The sequence below is a fragment of the Limulus polyphemus genome, unplaced genomic scaffold, assembly GCF_000517525.1.
Source record: "Limulus polyphemus unplaced genomic scaffold, Limulus_polyphemus-2.1.2 Scaffold196, whole genome shotgun sequence".
NCBI classification, from domain to species: domain Eukaryota; kingdom Metazoa; phylum Arthropoda; class Merostomata; order Xiphosura; family Limulidae; genus Limulus; species Limulus polyphemus.
This window is the reverse complement of record NW_013665806.1, coordinates 268,426-284,261: the sequence shown is the minus strand read 5'-3', so window position 1 is coordinate 284,261 and position 15,836 is coordinate 268,426. Positions and strand designations below refer to the sequence as shown.

General features: G+C 33.4%; 1 protein-coding gene across 1 annotated transcript; it reads right to left on the bottom strand.

The window, feature by feature from the left end:
- Positions 1–1,741: 1,741 nt before the first annotated feature.
- LOC106478287 (chymotrypsinogen A-like) lies at positions 1,742–10,876 on the bottom strand. Its single transcript, XM_013938817.2, has 7 exons — positions 10,685–10,876; positions 9,612–9,881; positions 6,828–7,016; positions 6,311–6,417; positions 4,915–5,192; positions 4,534–4,694; positions 1,742–2,391 (listed from the first exon to the last, which is right to left on the bottom strand). Exons 2-7 carry the CDS (start codon positions 9,876–9,878, stop codon positions 2,203–2,205), a joined length of 1,191 nt encoding a protein of 396 aa, XP_013794271.1. The 5' UTR covers positions 9,879–9,881; positions 10,685–10,876; the 3' UTR covers positions 1,742–2,202.
- Between the last annotated feature and the right edge of the window lie 4,960 nt (positions 10,877–15,836).

The following is a 15,836-nucleotide window of genomic DNA, read 5'->3' as shown; positions in this document are numbered from 1 at the left end:
TAATTACTCAAGACTATAAAAATCATATCAGATCATCCATAATGAATCCTTTGAAAGCTAGTGACTGACTGGCTTTTTGAAATGGTCAGTTTTATCCACTCAGATTATTTGTTAAAAGTATCCAATATAATGTCAGTTTTATCCACTCAGATTATTTGTTAAAAGTATCCAATATAATGTCAGTTTTATCCACTCAGATTATTTGTTAAAAGTATCCAATATAATGTCAGTTTTATCCACTCAGATTATTTGTTAGAAGCATCCAATATAATGTCAGTTTTATCCACTCAGATTATTTGTTAAAAGTATCCAATATAATGTCAGTTTTATCCACTCAGATTATTTGTTAGAAGCATCCAATATAATGTCAGTTTTATCCACTCAGATTGTTTGTTAAAATTATCCCATATAATGCCGACAAATCCAAAGTTTCGAAGCCTAAGTTTAATACTAAGTTTCTTATCATATGAGCTTATTTTCTGTAGAGAAACTCGTATTTCGTATTCCTGCAAGTCCTATTTATAATTCAAGGCTCGGCATGACCTGGCGGTTACGGCGCTCGACTCACAATCTGAGGGTCGCGGGTTCGAATTCCCGTCACACCAAACATGCTCGCCCTTTCAGCAGTGGGGGCGTTATATCATGACGGTCAACAAACATAACATAAACTCATAAGAAACAATTTATAATTCAAATAGAAATGTGAACGATTGCTTCTTTTACTTGTAGTGGTAAATTTATTAAAATCTCACGAAGTGGTAACTATCAGCAGAAAATCTAGTGGTCGCAACCTTTGCTGTGGGCTTAGTACAAGTAGTAAAACCAAGTGACTATACACATGTACTGTATATTGAAATTTGTAAATATATAAATAAAAATGTATAAAGTTCAGTGAAATTTGAAGAAAAGATCAAGCTATTGCATACAGAAGTACTATACATTGTCAAGATAACATGCATTAATGTTACATAAGCTCGATAAATAACACTACTGAAATAAGCAAAAAATAAAAATAAACTTCTTTAGCATCAGCAAACGTACTACTGATAATAACATTGGCTTTAATCATATTCTTAATTACGTTTTTTAAAACAAATAGATACTTTTCTGTAACTTATAATTTTAGTTTCGTTTTGAAATGCCTCGAATTGTTTTAAACTTTTCATTATTAGAATATAAATAATAGATTATAATAAAAATGCAAGCTTTTAAAATAGTAACTTAGTTTTTCACATCTGAGGCAAAGGAACGGTAGCTGGGCGTGAGCAACAGATACTCTGGTCTACACATCGTCACATTAACCATTGAGCAATGCTCGACCCCTACAAATGACCCAATGAGAACTATAGTTGTGAGAAAAAGGCTTTGAACTAATTTTTACAAGTTGGAGCGCATAAGAAGCCAACTTAAAAAGACTACATTTATTAAGCATGTGAAGAGGTGTATAACGTTACGGAAATGTTAACCAAACAAACATTTCTGAACACCATCCTAGAATTTTTTTCCCTGGTAATAATTAAATTATAAAAGTCAAGACTAAAATCAAAAGCTAAAATTTAAATTAACTAACAAGTCTAAATGCCAATATTTTCAAATGTTTTTATATATATGAATTAAAATGGAAGCAAACATTGTCATGCACAGTCACTGAATAAATATATTGCATTTTGGGATAACTGTGATATCAAATATGCATCATGTCAAAACACTTTAATATCTGAAAGAGAAGGCCAACGAATCATTAGTATTTAAGATGAAATTTCTTTTATTGAAATTAGGTATACCACACAAAGGCTACATTTCAACAGAAAACAGTTTTTTTTTTTATTCACCAAGTGAGTTCTGAGCGCTGCGGTCTTATGCAACATTTGTTTGGCTTATGGATGAAACCAAGGCAACAGTTAACTGACCTCAAATGGGCTTCACCCAACGTATTTTCGTATTACCATTTAATAGAAATCAAAACACTAACTTAGTATTTGAAATAAAAACATCAGCTCTGTTTTTGTCATGCCCAAGGAAACTAAAACTTTTCTAAACAATATTAAGCTTTTCATTGTTTGTAATATGTACAAGATATATATTTGAAGTATTTCAATAGAATAACTCCACCGTGGAGACTACTTAATGCATCAAACACCTTTCTGTGAATGTGAAAAAAAGATAAACTGGGTATAGAATACAAGTATGACTAGGTTGAACTTAAGACCGTGGCCAGTAATCCGTGACCGGACGACCAGTAATTTGGGCAATCCAATCAAGATATTTTGCAACTCTGACATAAACACCAGGCACATTAGGACTACCGCAGTCAATTCCCCACGATACCAGGCCTGCCAATGCATAAGTACCATCTTTTCTCCAGCAGGCTAAGGGGCCACCTCCATCTCCCTGTAATAATGAAGAAGATGCTTCTTAGTGAATTGCGATTTAATAATCATAATAATAATAATAATAATAATAAAGGAACATTGGAATTAAAAACTAAATTTCAATAGTTTGTTAAGTAAAAGTAATTTCAAATTAGTTTTTGTGCAAGGTTCAATATTAACGAATAGATCTACTTAATTATAGGCTCAACGCAAGAACAACAGTTTGTTTAAAAAACAAAACAGCAATAATAATAAATAGGAGAGGAAGAAACTCTTCGAGAAAAACAACCGAAATAAAAATAAATATTCAAAACATACCATATTAATATCGCAAAATATGATTAAAATATACAAAACAAAGATAGACCGTTCACTACAAGGTTCCGAACGTAACATTCATTTCCTTTGTTTACATAAAAGAAAAATCAACGAATAGTTCCAACATGTTAAACAACGCAAGGGGGAGATGTGGTCCAACTAATGAAAGAATCGTAGAGCTGCAGACTTGACAATCTTCACTGCTATATTTATTTTCTTGCATGATGCTAATAACCTCTTATAAAAGGCCTAATGGTATTTCTTTGGTTTACTGACCCAATCTGTGCCGAGGAAGTCCACAGAAGAAGATACGATCAATCAAATAATGCATTAGGCCTCTATGTCATACATTATCTTTTCAATTTAACCTCTGATGAAAAATAAATCTTTAACACACACACACACATATATATATATATATACGATTTTTTAATTTGTTTGTTTCTTTTAAAGCAAAGTCATTGTGGATTATCTGCTGTGTCCACCCTCAAGGAATTGAACTCTGGGATTTTACTGTTACAAGTCCGTAGTCTCACCATTATCCCACCATGGGACGATTATGTTTAAGATCTGTTGTTGTTTCCTTCTTAGTACAAAGGAGAACAATGGGCTATTTACATCATGTTCAACGCGTAAATCCTGTAAACTTACCGATGACATACAGTATTTAAAGTGAAACATAGCAATATTTCTTTAACGAGTAGAAAACGCATTAAGTCTCGGCATATTATTACCAGACAGAGACACGTCTTTTTTTAAAAAAATTGACTCGTGAACTTATAAATTTATACATTTAAGCACTAGAAATGCTAGAGAATTAAATATTACAGCAAATATTCAACTACAAAACTTATAGGAAGCAGAAGATAAGGTAAGAGTTCTAGACAGAGATTGCACGTGGTTTTTTTGAAAAGGTGATTGGTCGAAAATCATAAGAAGTAAAAATCAGAGAATGGAAAACACATAGGAGAATAGTCAGTGTTTAAGATAATTATCTCAAACACACGATAAACACCTGAATCAACTCTGCTAGGGCTTTGTTTTAACGTACGTTACACAGCTATATTCAACACTCCCTCACATCATTACCAAAATATAAGGTCATAAAGAACCTAATAAAGTACAGTCACTACTATTACTTTTAAGTGTAGTTAAGACGACCATCGAACGTTTAAGATAACGTGCGGCTTTACGAGATTTTAGAAGTCGGAATGTTCATTCGAAACTTTAGGTCTTCACAGAGGAATAGACCTGCGACCCGGAACACTCCGACTGAAATTAAGTCTTGGTAGATGCAGTGAATAGTCCCACTATGATATTATTAAAACAAAAAGTAAGCGAGTCTTACATTTTTCTCATCTTTTATTTGTAACTGATCTACAAAGAGCATGAATTCAACGGCCATGGTATGCTAGAGCTTTTAATTTGAGCTTTCCGTCGAGTTAATTTATCAACGCCTTAGTTGTAATTTAAGGTGCCTTCTTTGAAGAAGATCAAGTATTTAATCAGGAACGAACGGTATTTAAAGTTTAAAAAGAAGTGATGTTTTTCGGGTGAAAAAGACGACCTTCTTTTTGAGCTTTTAAACTGCAATTTTATACGGATTATTAAATACAATCGTAACATGCAATATCTTAACTTCACCAGCCATATTATATGCACTTAGTGGCGGAGATCCACCGTTGATAAAAAGCACAGAGTCTTAAGATTCTGCAGCACTGACGATAGTTGTTTAAGGATTAAGTTTATATCCACATTCGAAAATCAACACAGAAGAGGAAAACTTAATAAGTTACACAAGTTTTAATACCATCTATTATAATAGGATAAGTCTGAAAGTTACCTTGCAAGAATCGGCGTTACTTTCTCCACCAGCACAGGTAAAGTTTTCATACAAGACGAACCACTTACTTAGCCTAGTTTCTTTCAGAAGCTGCTCACATTTATCGTTACTAATAACAGGCACATGGACTTCTCTTAAGACATTGGAGTACGTACCATTTTCTGTTCAGAGAAAATATTTTAATATTATTTTGTTATTGCATTTCTATGACAAAACAAATGCCATTTGAAAAACTTTGAGAGAGTAACCATAGTTATTGTTTAAGAGTAAGCTTTGCGATTATCACTTAACTACCCCTATCTCTCCGCTTGGAATATCACAAATTTTAGATATAAGATAGTTTAAGAAAATATCATGTTCTTAGCTAAAAGGATAACTTACTGTAGGCATTCTTTCCCCAACCAGTAACCACACACTGAACACCTTCAAAATTTTCTTGGTAATTTGGTAAACAGATGGTGTCAATATGAGGACCAAAGGAAACTTCCACTTTCAGTTTCAAAATAGCGATGTCGTCCCACAAGTTTTTCCTTTCATGATTATATTTAGAGTGGATGTAAATTTTTTCCACTTCATAATCTTCATGCTTCAAGAACTCATCAGTATTCTGGGTATCCCATTCTCCCAGTCGCACTTTCAAAGGAAAAGCATTTGCAAGCCTATGGACAAAAACATTGGGTTTGTCTAATTATGAAATACGTTAAAAAAAGAGTAAATATCGATAGATTTCAAATTGGTAAACAAAGAACATCGTGAAATTTGTATTTTATTATGTAATACGTTACTTTTGGACCCTTACATCAAATAATTTAATTCGTAACCGTGATATTATATTGACTTTTATTATCACTATTGATTTGAAGACATGCGAAATAGGACTTGTAGAAAATATCATGTCTACACGTTAAGTAAGAAACAAATTTAATGGTTCCACGTAGTCAGTCGTATGGATAATTGACCATTATTATTATTATTTTACGTACAAATGATTTCCTTTGTTTAAGAAAACTGCATCTTTGTTTCTAGGTTCTCTACACCCTCTGACTCTGGAGATTAGGGTGCTTGAATCCCCAAAGAACGTGCAAGCCCCTTTCACCTTTCATTATTCGTTTTTAACCAGATCACTGATACTGTACTTTTTTAGTGTTATATATATGTATATATATTTGGCTGTTGTTCAGCACAAATCTACACAATACGCTGTGTTGTACACACGGCGGGTATAGAAACATGGGCGCCCAGAGGAAGGGAGCAGAGGGGTATTTGCTGTCTTAGATTTCAAAAAAAAAAAAAAATGCCCCGTATTATAATGTACATTTGACATCGTAATTAAGCTGAATGTTTTTAGTAATTTTCATTAAAACTGTAAACACACATAACACAGTAAGTGGGGTGAGCGATTATTTTCTGTGCTGTCGCCTCTTTCCGACTGGTCCGGCATGGCCAGGTGGTTAGTTCTTCTGTGGGTCGCGGGTTCGAATCCCCATCAACACCAAACATGCTCGCCCTTTCAGCCGTGGGGGAGTTATAATGTGACGGTCAATCCCACTATTCGTTGGTAAAAGAGTAGCTCAAGAGTTGGCGGTGGGTGATGATGACTAGCTGCCTTCCCTCTGGTCTTACACTGTTAAATTAGGGACGGCTAGCGCAGATAGCCTTCGTGTAGCTTTGCGCGAAATCCAAAACAAACAAACAATATTTCCGACTTATTTTATTAAAACAGGTATGGAAAGGGAAAGCAACTGTAAAGATTCCAATTAAGAACACAATAACTTACGTAAATCTGTAAACGCAGTGGGCTACAGTAAGCAAGTGAAAACTGTCTATAAGAACGGCACCACACTGGAAGATGTTAACTTTGCCTTCGACTTTTAGGACAGCACCCTATAGAGAAAGTAAAATTAGAAAAAAAAAGAAGAAATATTGCAGTATACACACACACACTTCATTGGGTGCAAGTTCATTATGGACATAAATTTAATGGGTTTTTAAAGAATATAATAAGTAGTTCACACAAACCTTATTTTTTAATTAGATAAACCTGAACAACAGATTAAACAGTTGAGTTTTCGAACACCTATGTGGTAATCAAAAATTATTTGTGGTATTAATGTTTCAATAATTCCTACAGTAGAAAACCGTATTAGAAATGCTCACAATAACAGTTTATTTCAAATAAGAATTAGCCACAGAAAAGTTAATAAGACATGTACTTAAATTTCTTAGCTTAAGATCGTGTGTATTGGTAAGTAGGTGTTTATCCATTCATTCAATACATCTATTATTTTTTTTACCTGCCAAGGCCACTCTCCAAACTCAGATAGATCTTTACCATTAGGACTCAAAATACGCTTGTTGATCCCATTGACGTTCCTGAAGCCACATTGATGAGTATATGGTTTTACTGTTGATGTTGTTGGCGCAGTGCAACATACGTGAAACGGACCACACCCACTTGGACCTTCTGGACCAAGGCGGGCAGACTACAATAAAAAAAAAATAATATATATATATATATAGTAAGATATTTAAGAATCCAGATTAAATATACAGCGATTTACTGTTCTGTATTCATACGCAGATTGTTTAAGCATGAACGCGAATAATCTTTTTTTTAATATGAGACATCTTTCAAGACATGAGCTATAGGGCCAGGTAAGAGACCCTTAAGGCTCAGTCAAAAAAGTCATCGTTCATTTATAATTGCTAAACATAGAGAGAGTCAACTTACAATATTTCTTTTATCCGAATGTACATTGTTATAATTCCCACCACAACTTACATGCACAGAGCGTTTTGAGTGGCATATCGCAGCTCGAACTATGGATCTTCTGAGCCATAACTGAACAATCGCCAACTATTAGGCCTTTCCCAACCTATATTCATTATATACATATCTATTGTAAAATAGATACCAAGTGGGATTTCAAAGTAATGAAATTACATGTAATCAAAGTATTAGGAGATTATGGATAGTAAAAGAAAAACAAAACAAAAAACACAAGTTTATATATTATATAAATAGGAAAACAAAGTTAACATTTTAACGGAAATTATGGGTCGTTACAATAAGAAGTAAACAAGTAAAGTGATACTAGTTGGATAGATTTTAAAACGATTTTCAATTCCTACTTTGGTAGGCAGTGTGATCCGTATAGCTAAATGAAGCAGTCTAAATTTGCGAACCCAAATAGGGATTGGAAATCGTTTTAAAATCTATATAACTAGTATAACTTCACTTGTTTATTTACTATTTATTGCAGCAAAGACTCCTACTTTGTTAAAATTTTAACTTTTTTTTTTCCCTATTCATTTGTTCAGTTTTTATATGTCCATGGAATTGATATAACATCTATAAAGTTTTAGTATAGCCATATCCCCGATAGCAATAAACTTTTACAAGAATCAAAACCACAATCACAAATGTAATCCTTACTTTGACCTACAGATAAGTGTATAAACCTGCCTAAGTAGGGATTAGATTTTTTAAATTTGTAATTGTGGTTTTAATTAGTGTTTCATTAATTTTTGTAGAAGGGTCCCTATATCATTTTAAAATTCATAATTTTTTAATATTCTTGTTTGTTTACTTTTACCTTCAGAAACTGTCATGTGTCTATCCATCGATATGTAGCGCCATCTGCTGGGTCGAATTGGAGTTAAAACATATTTAAATACTGCATGATATGTCTACCATTTATAAAAAAAATCTGTATTTGTATTTTTTATTTATCGGAATATCAAAAGCAGATACCCAAAGACCAGTCAAGTAACCTGGAGGAATTTTGTAGCGATAGTCCGAGCCGTCTAAGGGCTAGCGTAGGTAGGTAGTGGAAGAAAACGTTGTTGTTTTAGAAATTTTTGAATTGTTTTACCAGAAATGTTAACGACCTTTAAATGTTATTAATATATATATGCGCATAATATATCGTAACCAATAATTTGAATAGTCTGTTTCCGCTTCGGTTTTTCGGCTCGTGAATTATTTGAAAACCTTTTCGATCCTTACGATTAACTACTAGTGAACTTAATAATATTTATTATCAGCAAAAGCTATTTGATAATCGATGATTTTTAATAATAGTAGTTTCGAATTTTATTACAGATCAAATAAGTAACGTAAGAATATTAATAAGATTTATACTATTTACCAGCTTTAATTAAACTTTAAAGACCAAAGTTAAATAATAATGTGACCAATTTTTAGGTCCTCTCTCTCGAGATACGCCATTATGAGATTATTTATCTTCTCTAAGAATAACATTTCCCAGTGGCACAGCGGTATGTCAGCGAACTTACAACGCTGAAAATCGAGTTTCGATACTCGTTTTGGGCAAAGTACAGGCAACCTATTGTGTAGCATTGTTCTTGACAACTAACCATCAAAATAATTTTCACAGTACCAATATAAAATAAAGCTGAATGAAGAGGAAAGTAAGAGTGATTTCAGTAATCCCTCTGCTGGTCAATTTAATCATATTTAATTACAATGTGAACAATTCAAAAACATCAAAAGCTTTAATTAATTTTCATGTCAGTTGTATAATTAAATTATTCAAAAGTGAAGATTGAATGCGAGCAATATATTCCACGTAATTCTAGTGATTATTTTTTCCTTACTGTTGATAATAATAATACTAACAACAACAATAATAATAATTACGCAGTATGCTTGTTTCGAACAAAGTACTGTTCTAATACTGTTCGCCACCACCCGATATTAACAACACATACGTAACTGATAAAATCGGTGTGTTCAGAGGAAAACGAAATTTCACAATAAAAAGGATAATGATTGTTTATTTGTAATTAAGCACAAAGCTATACAATGGACTATCTGTGCTCTGCCCACCACGGGTATCGAAACCCGGATTCTAGCGTTGTAAATCCGCAGACATACCGCTGGGCCACTGGGGGGCAGGATAATGATACTCAAAATAAATAACATTATTTATCTATAACGGAAGGGAATCCCTTTTTTTTTAAATAAAGTTGCTTATCTTAGGAATCATTGTTCTTTTTTATCGATAAAATCGAGTTTTTTGGAGGGTACTATTTTTTTTCCTAGGTTTACTTACCAAACCGGGTTCTTTGGAGGGTACTGGTTTTTTCCTAGGGTCGAGTACGCCAGAACCATCAGTGATAATATTATTGTCCTTACACAAGTAATAAGGTACACACTCGCAGTTACCAAAACTAGATTGTGGGTTGCCAACTCGACTACTAATACCCCCGTCATCGTCATCGTCATCGTTGTTTGAACCACCCCAGACTGGTCCGTCATCGTCTTGTGGATAAGCCAACGCCGTTCCAAAAAGGAAAGTCATCAACAACAACACTTTCATTGTCTATTACAAGTAGGAAATAAAAAAGTTTTGTCTCCATATTAAACAAACATTCTTTAAAAGTTTAGACATAAATAACATCTTGGAACACTTAAGATATGCTGCGTAAAGGCATTATAACACAATTGCACCAGTTCCACCATTTTGAAATAAATATTTAGATTAAACATTATACTTCACACTATGTTAAAAGGTATAAAAGAAACATCAATGGTATTTCCACGACTTCAAGCCGAGAAAGAGATTAAACCGAAATATCTAGCTTTCTTCAGATACAACACACGTCTGTAGAGATAAAACATAAAACAAACATCGAAACTAAATCGCCAAGACTAGCTTTCTTCAGATACAACACACGTCCGTAGAGATAAAACATAAAACAAACATCGAAACTAAATCACCAAGACACTATGTAGGATAATATTATTATTAACAACAATAAGGGCGTAGATATATAGAGTTTTTCAACCAAATTTTGAATTTCTCTGTTCTCCTGAATAGAAACACACAGTTTTATATTTACTCTTACTATCATTCGCAAGGTAAACTTCTTACCCCTACGTGTCTGAGATTATTAATTTTCAGCGATATATATGATACTTGTATTGTTATTAAATAATACTTTAGTAAAATGTTAATCAGGCATGTCGAGTTTCTAAATTAAAGCGACTAGTTTAAGCATAAAAATAAAGAGTTATTATAAATTTATGTTGTAAAAATCTATCATAGAAATAAATTATGTATAAACAAAAACTAAACGAGTTCGAAAGCTATTAAAAACATGTAGAAAAATTCAACAATCATACCTCACTCTTTTCTATATGAAATCCAAAGACAAACTGAGTACGTTACTTCGAGTGACACACACTCTTCAGATCTTTTTATATTTACCCTAACCGGTTCTGGGGGCAACACCTGCGCAGAATTTCCTTGGAAGTGGTCCTTCGTTATCACTGTCACGTGACGAGAACTGGCTTGTCCTTCAGAGAAGGCAACAATCTACGAATACAAATAGATGTGGTAAGGCTAATACTATTCCAACCGAAAGGCCTGCGGCAATTATGCTGCTTCAACAAAGTCAAACATTTTTCCAAGAAGCTAGTCCACTCAACCCACGCATCAAGTTATCACTTGCTCACCTATTACTACAATACAAAATTCCTATTTTATAGTCAGGTTTAGCGCAAAGAGACAGGTTTTTCCAGTCTTGACAACTATTTCGACAACAGGATGAGTCGATCATCACTATTGTGTTTTAGTTAGTGCTTAAAGGAAGGGAACCGCTTGTGTTTTTGGTGAATCTATTGTGATTCACTGTGTAGCATGGATGAATATTATTGTGGGAGAGGATTTCCATTAATATAACATCGGATATTCTTTTTATATGCTTGCTTTGAGTAATGAACACATATTCCAAAGTTAAGGTCGATGGCTTTGCACACTGAAACTATATTTTTCTATTTTGTTGTTTATTTAGTAATTTGTTGTGATGTCAATGCTCAATAGAGACCAGCAAATTCAGTTAATCTATTATAATAACATACAATTTCTGTCTGTCCTGAAAATGCGCGCGCACTTTACTATCTAAATCATTTCAACGGATGTAAACGAAAGGATGTAAATAGACTTTAGTAGACATTTTGTATAGCAGCATATTATAAACTTTTCAAAGTTTTTAGAAAGGTCTAACGTCAGGTCGTAGAATAACATTGTCAGTTTATTTATAAAGCTTAACCCTAACTAAACTAAACCAAACAATTTACATAGATTACAGTGTTAATTAATCTCTTTATCGAATATAGGCCGTATACTCATTAAAGGTTTAACTGATGTTAGGCCTAAGACAAGTGGACTTCGATGTTTGCGATTAAGATTCTTTTGCATTATTCTAGAACCCCTGTATTTAAAGAAGCACTCTTGCAATAAAGATACTAACTGATCACAAATGTTTTGCGGGGCTCTGCTAGTTTATGTATAATAACAGCCATAAAGTACGAAACTATTTTGTAATTAAGATTAAAGAATGGATATCAAATGTACTAAGTTCAAATTTTGTGACAGATACTGTTTTCATTTGTGGAGTACTATAAAATCTACCAGATATAATACTTCGAATTATATACATATCATCAAAATTCTTTTTGCACGTAGTCAGTTGACTATACAAAAATATTTTTTTGTATTATTTCCTCGAATAACGCATACTAGAAACTGTAATTTCCAAATTTCCTACAATACCAGATTTTTAAAATATTAATATTTACCAACACTAGTAATTCAACGTTCTATCTAAGTAACATGTGTAATTTAATTACATAATCTATGTAAACAGAAAGTTATATTTAATTCGTAGGCTCCACGTATGGTTACATTAAAACAGAGGAAACAGAGCTGTCTTGCTTCCGGGAAGCATTGTCAGATTAATCTTACATTTTCCTTCCGTCTGCAATTATAAGAATCACATTTTTTGTGATGTAAGACAACCTTCAGCATTATAGGATAATAACTGTACATAAGGCACAAGTTTTAATGATTTGTTGTTTTTTTTTCAAATTTGACCAAAGATGGTTGTTATGTGCAAACAGCTTTTCTCTAATATTATCCCATGCCGTCTTTTTTTTTATGAAGTGTGGTTTCAGAAGAATCCGAAACAATTAAAAAATTTTACATGTGATCTCAAGTTTTCAAATATTGCCTATGCTATATTCCAACTGTAACTAGGGTAAAATGTGGTTGGATTGTGAATTTGAGGATTTTTTTTTATTTGCGTCCCGTTGCTGCAAAAACGCGCTTGCACTTTGTAACCGTGAGTACGCTAAGCGACTGAAGATCAAATCCTACTATTCGGTCAGACACTAGCCCAAGAACTAACTGTTGATTCTGTTTACCAGCTGCCGTCTTTGTCTGTTCAGTTAAAAATAGGAACATTTGTTATAATTCCATAAAGCAACCGTTACATTCAAATCTACTGATAACATCATAAATTTGAATATGTATATGCATTCAAAGACAACAAAAATGAACACTGAAAAGAAGCAGTAATAGTTCAAACAGGATATCAAACACTATCATTAATAAATAGTAAATTACCTTCTTAATTTGCTTAATCGAAATCATGAAAAGCAAAAAGAGCCGAAGTATCATAAAACCTAAATTCACAAATAGAGTTATCTTCATTAAGTTAATTAAATGTATATGTAAAACAGAAATGCAAATGCTGCTTTCTCTTCGTTAAAAAAAGAAAAACAAATATTTAATGAAAACCTGTTCAATGTTATAGTTTCGTTTATTTGTTTTTGCGCAAAACAACACAATGGGCAATCTGCGTCGTGTTCACCAAAAACTTCAACTTCACAAGGAAAGGAGGGCCCGGCATGGTCAGGTGGTTAGGGGGCTCGATTCGTAATCTGAGGGTCGCGGGTTCGAATTTCCATACCAAACATGCTCGCCCTTTCAGCCGTGGGGGCGTTATAATGTGATGGTCAATCCCACTATTCGTTGGTAAAGGAGTAGCCCAAGATTTGGCGGTGAGAGGTGATGACTAGCTGTCCTCCCTCTAGTCTTACACTGCTAAATTAGGGACGGCTAGAGCAGATAGCCCTCGTGTAGCTTTGCGCGAAATTCAAAAACAAACAATAAAACAAAAAACAAACACAAGGAAGGAGGGAACATAGTTTCTAACATGTAGTTCGGAAATAACATCTCTTTTCTTGAAAATATTCATGAAAATTATAACTTGATATGCCACTATGTTCAACCTTACAGAAATCTTAACCACGAGAAAGTGCACATAACATCCTAGGTGAATGACTCAGTACAATAGATAGGGCAAAAGAAATGTTAGTTCCACGGCTAACGTTATTTGTTAAAACTACACAGATTGTATGCATGAAAATTTCGCCCCCTCCCCAATGGCACAGCAGTCTGTCTGCGGACCTACAACGCTAGAAACCGGGTTTCGATACCCGTGGTGGTCAGAGCACAGATAGCCCATTGTGTAGCTTTGTATGTGTAGCTTCAAAAGAAACAAGCATGAAAATTTAAAACAAAATTTATATTGAATAAGTGTTTAGGAAAAATGTATTGTGCTTATACCATAGTAATAAGTCTGAATAGACTGTTTGATCCTGCTCTTAGATAATCACATGCGGTCAGGAAAATTAGTTAAGATATACCATTTTCTATATACATGATCAGCAAATAGGAGAAGTCAAAGCTTATTTTTAACGATTGTCTGATGTGAAAATTGAGTCACTGAAAAGCTTATTATCCCTTTTTGTAAATAAGGCGAATTGAATAAGGTGGATGACATGGCAAGTGGAAAGTTTTAGAGAAGATTAGGATTTGACATAAGTTACTTCTTTCTTAGATTTTGCTTCGGTGGTTGCCTAGAGATGTTGCTTTTTGTTTTGCTCAAACAGCTAACACAGAATTAGCTAGCCATACAGACGAACAGTGCTTGTATTTTGAAAAATAGTTTTTCCAGTCATCATGTTTTATATGTCATATTTATGTAAATAAAGTGCTGTTTGATGTGCTCTTTCATGTATGGTGGAATCAGACTCATTTACATTGTGTTAAGCAGGTCTAGAACCTTTGTTACTTCTTCTTAGTTTTAAATTGATCTCAAAATACCAAATACGTATATGTTTGATCAAAACTTGAATTTTTAATAATCCAAACATGAACTCTTATTTATCTTTTTTTCTCTCATATTATCATAAGATACATTGTTAAGTTACTGAAACGTATTCATTTTGAGACGAGGGAGTTTAGCTGAATAAGACATTTGTCTGTTAAGAGCCTAGAATCGTGGGTTCGAATATTACATGGTATTAATAATCTCTTATTCCAAAATAGTTCTAAATTAATAATAGTAAACCTTTACAGTTAGTCATAAAATTGACTGGAGAGTAGAATACAAACTGGGTTAACAAACAATAATAACAGGGAAACTGGTTATTTATTGCATTGGTGATTCTAAAACAGAAATTAAAAAGAAAACAAATTAGTCGCAAAAAATCGCCGAATTTTTTAATTCACTGATTTTCCTAAAACTTATATTACTGTCAGATGCAAAAAATCAGATTGGACAAATTTGGACATTTTTACTTACACTTATTTTAATATTTAACTTATATGTCGAAACTTGACCTATATAATAATTTACATTAAAAGTCAGACACTGTCGCTTGCTTAACATGTATAGTACGTTACTAAAAAAAATACTTCCAAAAACATTATGAGTTATATACTATTAGTTAGTAAGTAATGATACTTGTGAACGTATACCCTTAACGGATATGTCGAAATTCCATTACGAAATATATAAGGACACTTATCAGCTTAGTTTGTTTGTTTGTTTTTTAATTATGCACAAAGCTACACAAGGGCTATCTGTGCTCTGCCCACCACGGGTTTCGAAACCCGGTTTCTAGCGTTGTAAGTCCGCAGACATACCGCTGTGCCACTGGGGGGGCTATTAGCTTAGAACTAAGACAAAACAACAATATTATAGTAAGACAATATATGTATCACGCATATAAGGATAAAAAGCAGCAGTCATAATTTTATGAGATTTGGATATCAGAGCGTTTTTTGTGTAAGTACTTGCAATGAGAGTTCATTCCTGCAGTCGCCTCTGCGCGCATTGTTGTAAGACTATACAATGCTTACAGGCAGTTGATACAAGTAGTTTGACGAGTGTGCGCGTGGTTACACAGCTTTGTGATAGAGAAGACGTGTGCGTGTATTGTGTGTGCTTCTACGTATATTTGTGTATTGTGCATATGTGTTTATATATTTATATTTAAATCTGGAACACTGGTTCAATACAAGGATTAAACCCGAACAGGCGATTTTTTTGCGACTTTGGATATCAGAGCGCTTTTTGTTTAAGTACCTGCAATGAAGTTTCTAAGAAAAGCGATCCTGCTGCAGTGATCGTGTTTTAACTTG

Coding starts and splice junctions, on each gene's coding strand:
- LOC106478287 (XM_013938817.2), bottom strand. CDS start 9,878: ATGAAAGTGTTGTTGTTGATGACTTTCCTTTTTGGAACGGCGTTGGCT. Junction 7,017..9,611: donor CCTCCAAAGAACCCGGTTTG/GTAAGTAAACCT, acceptor TTTTTATTGTAG/TCTGCCCGCCTTGGTCCAGA. Junction 4,695..4,914: donor TTGGGGAAAGAATGCCTACA/GTAAGTTATCCT, acceptor TTCTCTGAACAG/AAAATGGTACGTACTCCAAT.